This window comes from Chinchilla lanigera, unplaced genomic scaffold (assembly GCF_000276665.1).
Source record: "Chinchilla lanigera isolate Chin_1 unplaced genomic scaffold, ChiLan1.0 scaffold00076, whole genome shotgun sequence".
Classification (NCBI taxonomy): domain Eukaryota; kingdom Metazoa; phylum Chordata; class Mammalia; order Rodentia; family Chinchillidae; genus Chinchilla; species Chinchilla lanigera.
In genome coordinates, this window is record NW_004955477.1 from 2,654,685 (window position 1) to 2,667,555 (window position 12,871).

At 49.8% G+C, this 12,871-nt stretch overlaps 1 protein-coding gene across 3 annotated transcripts in view; it reads right to left on the reverse strand.

The window, feature by feature from the left end:
- Fam53b (family with sequence similarity 53, member B) overlaps positions 1-12,871 on the reverse strand; it is a 115,571-nt gene that overhangs the window by 45,254 nt on the left and 57,446 nt on the right. For all 3 annotated transcript variants that reach the window (XM_013503079.1, XM_005401977.2, XM_005401975.2), the window contains exon 4: positions 10,338-11,119. In XM_013503079.1, coding sequence (XP_013358533.1) covers positions 10,338-11,119 — 782 coding nt within the window. The remainder of the gene's footprint in view (positions 1-10,337; positions 11,120-12,871) is intronic.

Sequence of the window (12,871 nt, forward strand, 5' to 3'; positions counted from 1 at the left end):
ATGTCACCATCTGAAGTGGCCTCATCTGTGCAGGAATACCCCTGGGGCCCAGCCACATGCAGGTGCCTGGCAGACTCAGGTAAGGACTTGCCAAGGGAAGAGAAAATGGCGAGGCCTGACAGAACATGAAAGCTATCTCCAGTCATGTTTGAGGTGCCACAATGCACTTGAACTCTACAGAAGAACGCAAAGGAGAGCTGAGGTCGGACAAGGAAGGAAGACCTGCCCCTCCTATCCGCATCATGTGCTGTCACGGTCACACAGACACACAGCATGACTCAGCAGGCAGGGCACTCTGTCCATCCTCAGCAGCTGCCTCTGGTGCGGTGCTTCTCCAGCACACTCAGACCTGCCTCACTACCACCTTCTACAAAGCCCAGCCAAGGGGCCTGTGGACTACAGGCTGCTACGTATCTGGAAGTGCGGCCTCTGTCCTGTGGCCCCGGGTCACAGGAGGAGCTTCCTGCAGTTGCTTCTCTGCGCTAACTTGGCCTCTTCTCTCAGCTTTTGGGTTCTTCGGCAACTGAAGTTGACCACTATTCTGTGAATTCCTTGAACCTAATGGGTAGTTTCTGACTGGCCTTGGTAATCCAGGGGGCCTGCTATATTCCCCACACACAGAGCTCTGGCAAGGGGACAGCTGTAACATGCCCCCTCCCCTGTGTACACACAATGGCTCCGTAAGAGCAAATGCAGGATGTGGCCCTGTAGTGTCCAGGAAGGGGCTGGTGCCTGATGACCTTTAGCAACACATACTGATGTGAGCTCATTGCTACTGCTCACAAATTAAGATTCTGGTGGTTGCACTGCGTTTTGGAACCGACCATTTCTTTTGTTTTCTAGAAGATTAAAAAAAGAAGAAAAAGTCACCCTTCCCCCTCCCAAAAAGGAATTATCCACATGTCCTACTCTATGCAACTTTCAAAGGAGGCATTGTTAATCCTTTGGCCATAAATAGGCAAAGAACACCCACTCTGAGTCTAGTCAGCCCAGGCTCCCACCAGCACAGGGCCTGCGGCAAAGGGTTTGCTCTCCCATATGGCATCTACTTGCTCCAGTTCTCCACTGCAGCTTGAAGCTGCAAAAAAAGGGCAGAACTCCAGGATGGCTGAGAGCACAGAGGTGTTCCTCAAAAACAGGCTCCTACCAACAGGGAGATGCTGTTGGTGTAGTGTCCGGGATGATAGAGGAACATAGTATGACAGGCAAAACAAGCAAGGCTTTCTGCTATGCTGGGCCCATGGTAGCCAGTAGGCCGTGCGATCCTAGGGACAAGCACAGACAGGCGTCAGGTGTGCTCGGGGCATCAGTCACACGACCCTCTTGGGAACATCTCTGTTTTCTGCTCTGGCTCTCACTGGGGCTCTGATGGGCTACGCCGGCTCCATGCTCAGCAAGGTATTAGAGATCCTTCTGAGGGGACACTGGTATCCCTGATAAGGCAGCAGGAAGAAGACGGGGCAAGCCAAATCCTTCCGGGGTCTGCCAAGCGTCCCCCACCTCTGTGCCCTTTGAGGCACAGTTGAGGATTACCCAGCTTTATTAGGAGATTTAGAGAGCCACTGCAGGCCCCTTGTTTTCCAGAGTTGTTGCCCCAGCTGTTGTCGACCAGATGTGACACAGCTGAGACAAGATCCAGCATGACAAATATTCAAACCATGACAGAATCTTCCTGTGACCCTAAGCAGCCCAGCTCTCTTCCAGCCCCTGGTTTGAACCAGGGAACCCAGCTTCAATTGGACAAGGACAGAAAAGCCTCTGCAGGCTGAGCCTGCCCAGAGGGGAAGGAGCAACCCAGGCTGGCAAAGCACTGGGGTGCAAGGACTAGGGGTGAGACGGTTCCATGGATACTTGCAGAAACAAAGTGAGTCACTGTGATCCGCTACACTTCGTTTCTACTGAAAAAAGATTAAGAAGAAATACAGCCAAAGGAGGGCTGCAGATCAGATAACAAAAAGGATTTATAATCAGCAAATGCTAAACAGGGTAACTTTAAAGAGGTTACCATTTTGGGGAGGTAGGGTGATTGATTCTCAGGCCACTGAGGTCTATGCCAAGAGAGGGTATGAAGCCAATAACAGGATTAATCCTTTGGCAGGTTTACCGGTCCCACTCCCAGAATATTTCCTGAGGCCTTAATACAAGTTATCACGTCCACTGCCCCCAGCCTGGTCTCGCTCACCATCGTGCTGCCAATAGTCTGTTGGCCTCGCTGCCCCCTCCCAAGACCCCTCAGTCCAGGCTGCTCATCTCAGCCTGAAGGAGCTTTTTAGGGCCTGCTATTGCATCCTTACTACAAACCTTCAAATACTTCCACCCCGCACTCAGAATAAAAGTTAATGTCTTCTGAGGACCTACTGGAAGGCCCACTGTACCCCTCATACCCTCTGCTTTGGTCACATGGGGCTCCTTCTAGCCACTTCCTGGTGCTGATCTCTGCACGTGTGTGCCTCCTGCTTGCGACACTGCCCTCCTCCACAGTGGACTCCTGCACATACTTCAGACTCATCCAGAAGTTACCTCCCACTAGAGGCTGCCCCACACACCAGGCTATGGTTGCTATTTCTGCCCCTGACTTGTTTCCTTTGTAGCACTGATTCCAATGGGCTCTGTGGCCTGCATTCTTTCAAACACCACACATATAACATCCAGACAGAGTATGTGAGTTCCTGGTCATCCATTCTGCCACTAAACACAAGACTTGGGATTTCACACAGGGTATATGGAACTGATCTTTAATAATCCATCCTTTGGAAAGATCCAGTACTATACACAAGAAGAGTTTTTCCTCACACTTCTGAAGCAGTCTTGTACCAAACTCAGCATAACTCATCCTGAGTGCTCTTTGGTGCTCTGTGGGTACACCAGCCCAGGTGGACACTCACCTTAGGATTTGAAGGCTGGAAGGCTGGCTCTTGAACCCCTTTTCCAGCTCAGGCCTTTCCTAATCCAGGCTCCTAACCAAGGAGCCTCAACTTGCTATGCCATCTCCACCTGAAACAAGCCAGTCCCTGAGCCTCTGTAGTGTTCACATCTGATATGGAGCAGAATAGGACTCTCTGGGGCAAAGCCAGGAATACGCAGTGTCCTGGCTTCCCAGGTAGCTCTGACGTCCATGGCCGTATTTGGGCAGTTATGATCATGGTCAGAAATCCCAGGCTCAGAAAAACAGGACAACCAGCTCACAGTCACAGTACACTGCATGGCAGAGCCAGTTCTCAAATTATAGTCTTTTGACTGCAAGTGCAGCTCTGTGCCGACGACAGGCCACACTGTGCCTCCCTTATAGTATATAAGCTAAACCCTCAGAGTTAGAGACCAGGCTCAGACCCCAGCACACAGCTGAGCAACCCAGCGAGGCCTTTTGGTAAGCTGCAGGGGCCTCTGGACTTGTTCTCCCCAGGAACAGGACCAGGCATGGACCCTCAAAGCTGCAGAGAGGAGGCATCCCTGAGGTAAGCAGCACTCACACCTAAGGAAAAGCAGTTTCCTTCTTTTGACAAACTTCTCCCTTACTTCTAAAATCCAGCTCCCAGTATGGCACTCCTAGCGATTATCCTGAGCAAACAGGAGCCTGGGCGCCAAGCATTTCACATAAATAACCTCACTTACTGCAATGAGAGAAGGCACCGCCACTCTACCTCCTGGACGGGGGAAACTGAGGCACAGAGAAATTTAAGTTGTTCAGGTTAGAAGTGAGCTGGGCTCCAGCATGAGGACCCACCCCCCCAGGTATCCTCCGTCCCCTCGTGTCTCAGCCCATGTTCTCTGCTTCTCCTTCAGCAACCTGGGAACGACATGAGGGTTTCTCTGAGCCTCCCCTGTGGGCCCTTAGAGTTGAGCTGGTCAAAAGCAAGGGCCAGCTGACCCACAGGCCCCTTGTACACTGACCACCCAGAGCAGGTCTGAAGATGGCCTCAGAGGAGCTGGTGCCTGGGCTGGGCAGACTCCATGCTCCTTCCCGCTCAGACTATGGCCTCCCAAAGTCAGGGCTGCCTCCTCCCCAGGCTGTGGTCTCCCACAGGCAGTACCTCCTAGGGTCTCATAGTATCCCCAGGGAGCTTCAGGGGCTCTCATCTGGACAACTGTCTTGGGACGAAGAGGCATCCACTCCAGAATACCCTGGAGTCCCCCAGAGTGTCATCACCTCATCACCTCAAACACCTTCCTTCTGCTCAGAATGGCTCTCCACTGCCAGGTATGGTGGTACACAACTATAATCCCAGCTTCTCGGGAGGCTGAGGCAGGAGGATCACAAAAGTTTGCCAGGGTGGGAATGGGGCCATGGGTTCAATTCCCAGTACTAAAGAAAGCAAAATTAAATTAAAAAAAAAAAAACAAAAAAACAAAAAAAAAACAGCTCTCAGTTGAGGCATGGAAAATCACCAAGTGGCATAAAAGCCACCTGCCTGTCACATCCCCAGCTAAACTCCTTTTAGTTGTCTCTTTCCCTAGAGATCAAAGCTACTGTGTCAACACTGGGCTGTGATCCGAGTTACCTTAAGCAGATTGCTTATGCAACCTGGGAATGGCAGCTGGGGACAGCTAAGAACAATCCAGGTAGCTAAGGAGGCGTTTCCTCAAAGTACAGGAACCGCTTGGTCCTACAGTACCACCAACATATCTATTTCTGAAAGAAATGAACACCAGGGGTTGAGCTCTCCACTCTCAGCATGTTCATGGCCAGCAGGACCCTGGCCTGTCAACAGTGGCAAGCTCAGCAGCCTGGCCAGAATGGCTGTACCAGGGGAGCTGCAGCAGGAGCTACAGGAGCAAGGCTGCAGCTCTCTGTGAGTCAAAGCTGCAGTTTTCAGACGCCAACCATGTACTGGATCGATCCATGCTATACGACCTTCCCCGTACCCCAAAAAGAAACTGCTATTCCCATTTAAAAAGTGGACCTGAAGGCTTAGAAGTTAAGTGACTGCTCAAGGGCACATGGCTCAAAAGCGGCAAAATGGGGATAGAGTTCCCAAACCATCTGACTCCAACACTCCCATTCCACACCACCACTATGTCCCATGAGTGTCAGTTACCAAGAAAGCCCAACTGGGTTGGTTCTCACCCATGTGCAGGCATAACAAGAGAAACAATGAACCTGGGATCAGGAGGCTCCAGTTTCTGCTTTCTGGGGCTCCTTGATGAACAGTGTGGCTCTGGGCAAGTCATCAGCTCTTCCCTGCACACTACAAGCCTCACGTTGGGGTAAGGAATGAACCAGAGCAGAGATAGCAAGTGATGCTCAACCACCAATCCATCAGCAGAGACCGCCAAGATGGCCTCCTCTGAGCTCACTTCTGAAGGCTGCCATGATGGATTAGCAATGCCTGTCAGGAGCACAGGAGGCAGCGCGTCAGATCAGTGTGCAACATTGCCCCTGCTCAGCATCCACAAACTCTGACAGTCCAAGTCCTACAGGTGCTCTTCCTTCATGCAAGTTTGTCCTGGCTGCTTCCAAGCCTGAAGCAACTACTCCCATATGCCTACACAGGCTTTATTCCTTTACTTTTACTTAGCGTTTCTTTTATTGCAATTGGAATTCTTGGGCTTTCCAAGCCCACCTCTCTCAGCAGATCTTCAACCTACATGCATCTCATGTTGTGCAGTGTGATTCAAATCTGAATTCTATTTGCCACTGGCACAATTCCCATCATAGTGGGAAGCGGGCTAAGGGTGCAAGGCAGCAGGCAATCTAAACAGATGAAGTGTCTGGCAACTGGCAGAGTGGACAAAAGGTCACAAAGACTCAGGCCAACCAGGCCAAAAGCAAGGGACTTGCCAAGGAAAAAAGCACAGCTGGCCTGCAACTGCCAGGGCTACTTGGACAAGGTCATACAGCTAGTGGCATGAAGAGCCACCCAACATGGTGACTGGGAAGGCTGCTGATCCTCGTTCAAGGTGGCCCCACAGAGGAAAGAGCAGAACGCGGGCCAGAAGGCGCTTCACCCACAGATGACTACCCAGCAAAGAACCATGAGCTATTGCTCAGCACGACACAAGCCTGCTGAGCGCTGTTTACCACTCAGCCTGGTGGCCCTGGTCAACTCTGGTCTGCTGCGCTCATCAATAGGACCCCGGGTCTCAGTGGCTTTCTAAAGATGTGCTGTCATGCTAGTTGGCACCCCGTGCTGCTTCCATACCCCAAACTGCCCCAGCTAGCTTTCACGGGTGCCTCAAACATCTGGTAATTCAACAGTTGCTGCCTGTTCTGAGGCCTCCTCAGAGAGGTTCGGAGGATATAGTGTGTGGGCAGCTGCAATCAATCAAACCTCTGTTTTGGTACCCTGACCCCTCCCTATGAAGGTCTTGCTTCTGTTTGAAGCACTGTTGAAAAATACAATTTGTTTCTCTTTCAAGCTGACCAGCCTGGAGTTAAAAATAAGGCAAGGACTAGGATGCCCAGGGGCATGGCATTCAACGGGTAATCTTACTAATTGTTGCTTTTTCTGTAATCTTTACTCACATACCCGATCCACGTCTAAATGGCCACAGATAGCTCGAGCCTTGTCGAGACAGCCAGTGCTTGGTGGTCACACCAGATCTCAGGTAAACAGTTACAGGCAATGCCAGCAAAAGTGCTGCTGATGGACAACTCCTGTGCCCAGGCTGGGCTCTGCCCTCAGTGGCACACACTGTTGTTGAGCAAAGGGGAGGCTATGGCTTCAATAAAACCCTAGACAGTAGGACATTTCCACCCTAGTTTCAAGGGCAAAAGACATGACGCAAGAATGTTTACACATACGGGCTGAGGATATAGTTTAGCGGCACAAGCGCCTTCCTGGCAAGGGCAAGGTCCTGAGTTCAATTCCCTGTACCAAAAAAAAAGAATGTTTACACACAGCCAGCCTCCTTTGGTACAAGGTGAATCTGGTTTTGTCACCATTTCATAACTCTTAGCTCTCAACATGCAGATCATGGCAGGATCCTTCCCTTTCACAAAAGAAAAAGAATGAGGCAAAAGGGTATCAGACAAGAAGCAGCAAATGGTAAGGACAGAAAGGGATGCCAGGAAAAGGACAAAAGAAAAAAAGGTGTTCTTGTAATAGACTGAATGGTCCCTGCACACGCACCTTTACCTCAGTTCTGCATTGCCTACAGCAAGCTGCACCCTCCTGCAGACCCTGTGACCGTGATGATGGTAAAAAGTATCTGTTAGCATCACCTTATGCCAGGCAGCGCACTGAGTGATGTATGTATACATGTATGTACACACACACGCACACACAGGTACACAAATATACATGTGCACATATGCACACACAAAGCTGAACACAGTATACACCTACTCTTCTTTCTCTTGTTCCTCCCACATTCCTGTGTTGGTGCTGGTAGTGTCTGCTGCACACAGGTATTAAGCAATGTGCCAAGGGCTCCAACCTCCTGCCCCTCTTCTGAAAGTCTCCTGGTGTGTCAGTGACTCTTCCTAAACACACACCCGGAAGTACACATCATGTCCAGAAGGGCCCTGGCGGACCTAGTGACCACCAGAGCCTAAATTTCCTCAGGAGGGGCTGAAAAGGCTAAGTCCTGAGGTCACACCTGCTTCTACCACAAAGTCTAGGCCCAAGTCACTTATTCCTGCTAAAATCAGGTGTGATGCAGGCAAAGACAGGGCCAGGACCTCAGAGATCTCTGCCCTCCTCTGCTGTCTGATTCCCTTGGGCCTTCTTCTCCTAGAGGGTTGGTGGGACTCTGGCTCCCACTGTCCCGCTAGCCGTGGACTAAGAGCAGAAGAAAGACCCTGCACACTCATTCACTATTGATGTCTGCTTCTGGGACCAATGTCTGCTCCCTATCAGCTTCTCTGGGGAGCTGAGGTATTTTAATCTGACTACCCAGCTATTCCAAAGGCCTAACTAAACAGGCATTTTGCACCTTTAATCTGAAGTGTTCACACCTGGTCCCTGAAGACATGTGCAAAAGGGCTTCACAAGAATGCTCAAGTGGAGCAAATGTATAAACCAAGATCAAAGGCCCATCAAACAGTACACAGTCAGCTTAAGGACTTACGGGCTGGTGCCAACCCCAGGGACAAGCCTTCCACAGATATGCACAGACAACTACAAGCTTCTCTCCCACAGAAAGGAGGATCCTGCACACTTCCTGGTAGTTACAAATGTTGAGTACGGAGTACATGAAGGACAGTGTTTGTGGACAGAAGGCCTAAGCCCAGCCTCCCCTCCCCCAAGCAATGTACACCAGCAACATGCCCCCTTGCTTGGTACCCTGGCCCAAGGGTCTACACTAGGGTCCAGGCTGAGTAAGGATTACCCTAGGCCTGGTTTCCTAGGCCCCCTAGAAAGCAAGACCCACATCCTAAAGCCTTAGATCATCCAGTGGGAAATCGAAGCAGGCAGAGCCACAGAGCCCCAAAGAGAGGGCCGGCCACAGTTGGATGCTTGGTGGGAGACGGCTCAGGGGCCATGGCTCTATCAAGGCTCTGGCCACAGGCCATTGGGTACACACACTCTCCTTCCCAGGGGCCCCGCACTACTTTCCGTATGTTCTATCCTACTACAGGACTAGCTGCTGAGCAGGTGGCTAAAGACAGATAGGCTGAAATAACGCAACCTCCTCCGGCTCCAGCACACTACCCCAAATCTTGGAGGCCTGCCTGGAGCTGATGAAGCAACCTACACATCTGGGCATGGCCCCATCCAATGATATATTTTTAAACAGTTTCTACCCAAGTAAGGCTGGAAAATGTCTCCAGCGATGCCAGTGGTGTTATTCCAACCTGTGGCTAGTAAAATATAACAACGTGTGCAAGTTGTTTTTATTACCTCTCTAGCTTATTAGCTAATAAAATAAGCTCAGCATTAAAAATTTAACTGAGGCTATGTATCACATCCAGAACTCAGGGCTCCTTCAGGAGTCACCCAAAACTGCCGCTTTTCCAGCCTTTTTACTTATATGAAGTCTCTGCAAAAGGAAATGTCCTCTTGATGCTCATTGCCTACGTTCAACCCCTGTCCAGCAAGTCAAGCCAGAAATGTCAACTACACCAGAAGGAGACAAGGACCAGCCTAGTGGAAAGATGAAAGACGGAGAAATTGGACGAGAGGCAGGAGCTCTGGGAACCATGGGCACGGGAAGACACAAGCATGTCAACAACTCACTCCCCCGCTGCCCCAGCTGGGGCCTGGGGTCTTGAGCAAAAGTGGCCAGGAAGTCTGCACTCTGAGGCCAGGTATGCACTGGACTGGATATACCTGAACCTCTTCTTTTGTGGGGTCCTTTAGGACAGAAGGAGAACTAAAGAGGAGAGAAGAAAACTTTATGAACAGACACTGTCTCCACCTGAAACAGAGTGGATACCACAAGCCTGCCTCCCCTAGATCTGGTCCTGGTGCTGCTAGAGCAAGGCTCGCCCCACAGAGACCATCTTTACCAGCAGGGTGTCCGCCTCTGCACACTGAGATGCGACTGATGTTTCCCTTCACAGGACTGGAAAAATGATGATGGTCAAACTCATGACACTGCAACACAGCTATCTAGATGGACACGGAACCAACAGTTCTCCCTTCCACATCCATAAAATCAGTGGTAACAGAAGCAAACATATACTCTGGTCTTAAACCAGGCCCTCTGGCCTTCCTGGTAGGAACTAAATGCAGCCATCCCTCAACCTCAGAGACCATCCTACATCCAAGCTGAGTATGTACAAGCTTCAAGTTCATCTCCATCAGATTGACACTGGCACAAAAGAAGAGGTTCAGGGCCCCAAGACAAAGAGGATGAAGTTCAAGGGACAGAGGTTTGTGGCCAGAGGGTTCTAACTACAGGAACGGCAGGAACAGTTACATAGAGGATGCTGATCACATTTCTTAGCAGTCTAACGTGTTCAACAGTCTAATCAAAGGAATATACCCACACCCCCACTGCCTTGCTCTCCAAAACCATGACCGTGACCCAGATCTTAGGATCAGCATAATCCAAGAGACACTGAATGTGCATGGTGTCTCACAGCAGCTTCAGGGCTGGGTTCTGGAGAGAGCGCTCTAGGGAAGGGCTGGAAAGGGATTACAGTGTTTGGTCACACTGGACCGCCTGCAACGCCTGCCTTTCACCATCTGTCTGTTCTTGTACCACAAACAGTGTGCGTCACAGGGAAAGAGCATGTCTCATTTTAAACAGAGAGAAATAGACACTTCTTTAAAAAACAACTTGAAATAATCTTTCTTTGTATAGGATTTTAAAACAAGGGAATTAACCCACTCCTGCGCATCTCTGTAAACCAGCACTGTACACTTGGCCAGGACAGACCAGGACCAGCAGAGGCTCTCGTAAGCGTCGAAATGCTTCTAAAGCGCCCTCTGCACCACTGGGGCACTTACCTGTGCCATCTTGGCAAGATCTAGGGAAGGCCTCTGCTCCTGCACATCTTCCGGGCGCCGCCGTTTCACACCCACCTTCTTGTCGTTAAGGACACACGGCTGGGAGCGGCTGCGGGAGAGCCCACTGGAACGTCTCACCAGCTCTGGCGTTGAGGCAGGTGTGCTGTTGGCTGAGGGTAGACAGTATTCCGTGAAGGAAAACTGCTCATGTGAGCAGGAGAGGGACCGCTGCAGGTCTAGCCGGCCCCCACCCACAGGGTGTGGGTCAGGGCTCCAAGGGTCACCTCCCTGTCCACAGGGGGGTGAGCCCAGGGCTCCTTGGCTGCTGGGCTGTGCCCCAAAGCGGTGCTGCAGTCCCGCCTGGTGGCAGGGTGAAGATAGCCCATTGGCCCGGGCAGGGAGGCTAAAGCTGGAGCTCCTCTGCATGGTGCTGGTGCCATTGGAGTAGCGCTGGACACTGCCACCACTGTAGCACCGTCTCTTCTCCACAGGAGTCCAGACTTTGGACCCCAAGGGCCGCCATGACGTCCGGCAGCTGGACATCTCATCAGAGAAGGACAGTGACCGGCACTGGCGCTTGCTCGGGGGTGCTGAGGGGTTCCCATTGTGGTCACTGATGCTGAGGTCTTTGATCAGGCTGGTCACTGCACAGGTGGTTACCGCCTCTCGGTGCCACAGTGAGCTGTCCTGACACTTTTCAGGGAGGCATTCCCAGATGCTGGCACTCGGTTGGTCAATCTGAAGAGGGCATTTCCTATCCAGGTCTCGCCATCTGTGATTTTCTGATGCATAAATGACAAAGAAAAAACAGGTTTGAGAAGTCTTAACACCAACCCTCTGTTTCTATGTTTTCCACACAGCATTTTGGAGACAGAAAGGCCCTTAAAAACCATCCAGTTCAGCCTCATTTTACAAACGAGAAACTGAGGCTCAGAGAGTGAAACCAAGTCCCAATGTGCTGAGTTGGGAGCAGAGTGAGACACAGGATTCACACATACCCTTTGGATTCCTGGTATCGCTTTCCAGCATACCATATTGCCTCCCAGGAAAATGCAAAGAAATGTTTTCCACACAGAATTCTTTCTCATTTACAAATAGGCCACTCTGGCGGCAGAATCAGGGCAATTTATCCGCTAAGTCCCTACTCAGTTCTTGGTTGTTCTTGGGGTGGGATTTGATTCCCTGGCAGAAGGCCACAATCAAAGTGGAGCCTTCTGACACTTTAGATGGTCAAGGTCAAAATGGGGCTGGGGTACTGCCAGGTTAGTTTATCTGAATTCTACCTTTAAAGCATTTGTTGGAAACAGAAAATAGATCTTTTATTGATTTGTGTCCCCTCCACCAAATGCTTAACATCTACAACAGTGGCCAATTATAGCACTGTGTTTATTTGACTTCTTGCTGAAACTGAGGATATTTAAAGTAATTAAAATCTGTAAGAGCAAGTCTTGGGCTGCATAGACTTAAGGGTACAATTTGAACTTACATATTCATGTCTGTACTCAAATGTATGAATAAATAAGCTAACTCTGAATTGCTGAATTTGCACTTGAACTTTTATTTTAGTGAAACATTCAAGAATTATTTGTTGTTTTTCAATACAGAATCAGGCTTCATGCTGGGAATTCAAGGAGATGCAAAGATAAATTTGACATGGTTCTTGTATTCAAATTTACAAAAGCGAAGTTAAGAAACTTCTATGCTACCAGGAATCAACATGTTAGCATGTTCTATCTTCTAAACCCGCATATATTTATAAAATGGGCAAAAGTAAATAGCTTGAGTCAGGCAGTCAGCAGAAGTGAAACGAAATAAAGCTCACAGGGTATTTAAATGAACTTCAATCCTCTGGGCAGTGTGGCTCATCCACTAAGACTCCACCCTGGGCCACACAATCCACATAGCATCGTGCATGGAGGATCACCAAGGTCCAGAGGGGAAAACCAAGGCTTGGTGGAGGCTGAGTAACTGGCCCAGCATCACAGAGCTCACAGGATGCAAAACCAGGGTGTTTGACCCTAGGATCATGCTCTCTTCATCACGTTACAGTTCTGAGAAGAGCCACAGGTGAGCCTGACACCAGGTCTGTCCCAAGAAGCTTACAGGTAAGCCAAGGTATGCCACATAGGTTCAGAAAATTACGATTTACCCATACGAGAGGCGGGCCTCATGCAGCAAAACCACAAATTTAACTCCTTTACTTCTGATTCTACTCCTAATTCACAAAAGGAACCAAGAGACAAGATACTTCTCGACTGAATCTAGACCCCTATCTCTCGCACATACTAAACTAAAATCAGAATGGATCAAGATCTGAATGTTAAAACAGAAACATTTCACCTGCTGAAAAATAAAATAGGTAAAACTCTTGAAGTCATAGGTATAGGCAAGGAACAGAAGCCCGGGTACACTGGGGAGTCTTGGTTCTAGTACCAAGAATCAACTAATGAGACCATATCAAATTAAAAAGCTTCTGCACAGCAAAAGAAACAATCAACAGAATGAAGAGAACCTACAGAATGGGAAAAAATGTT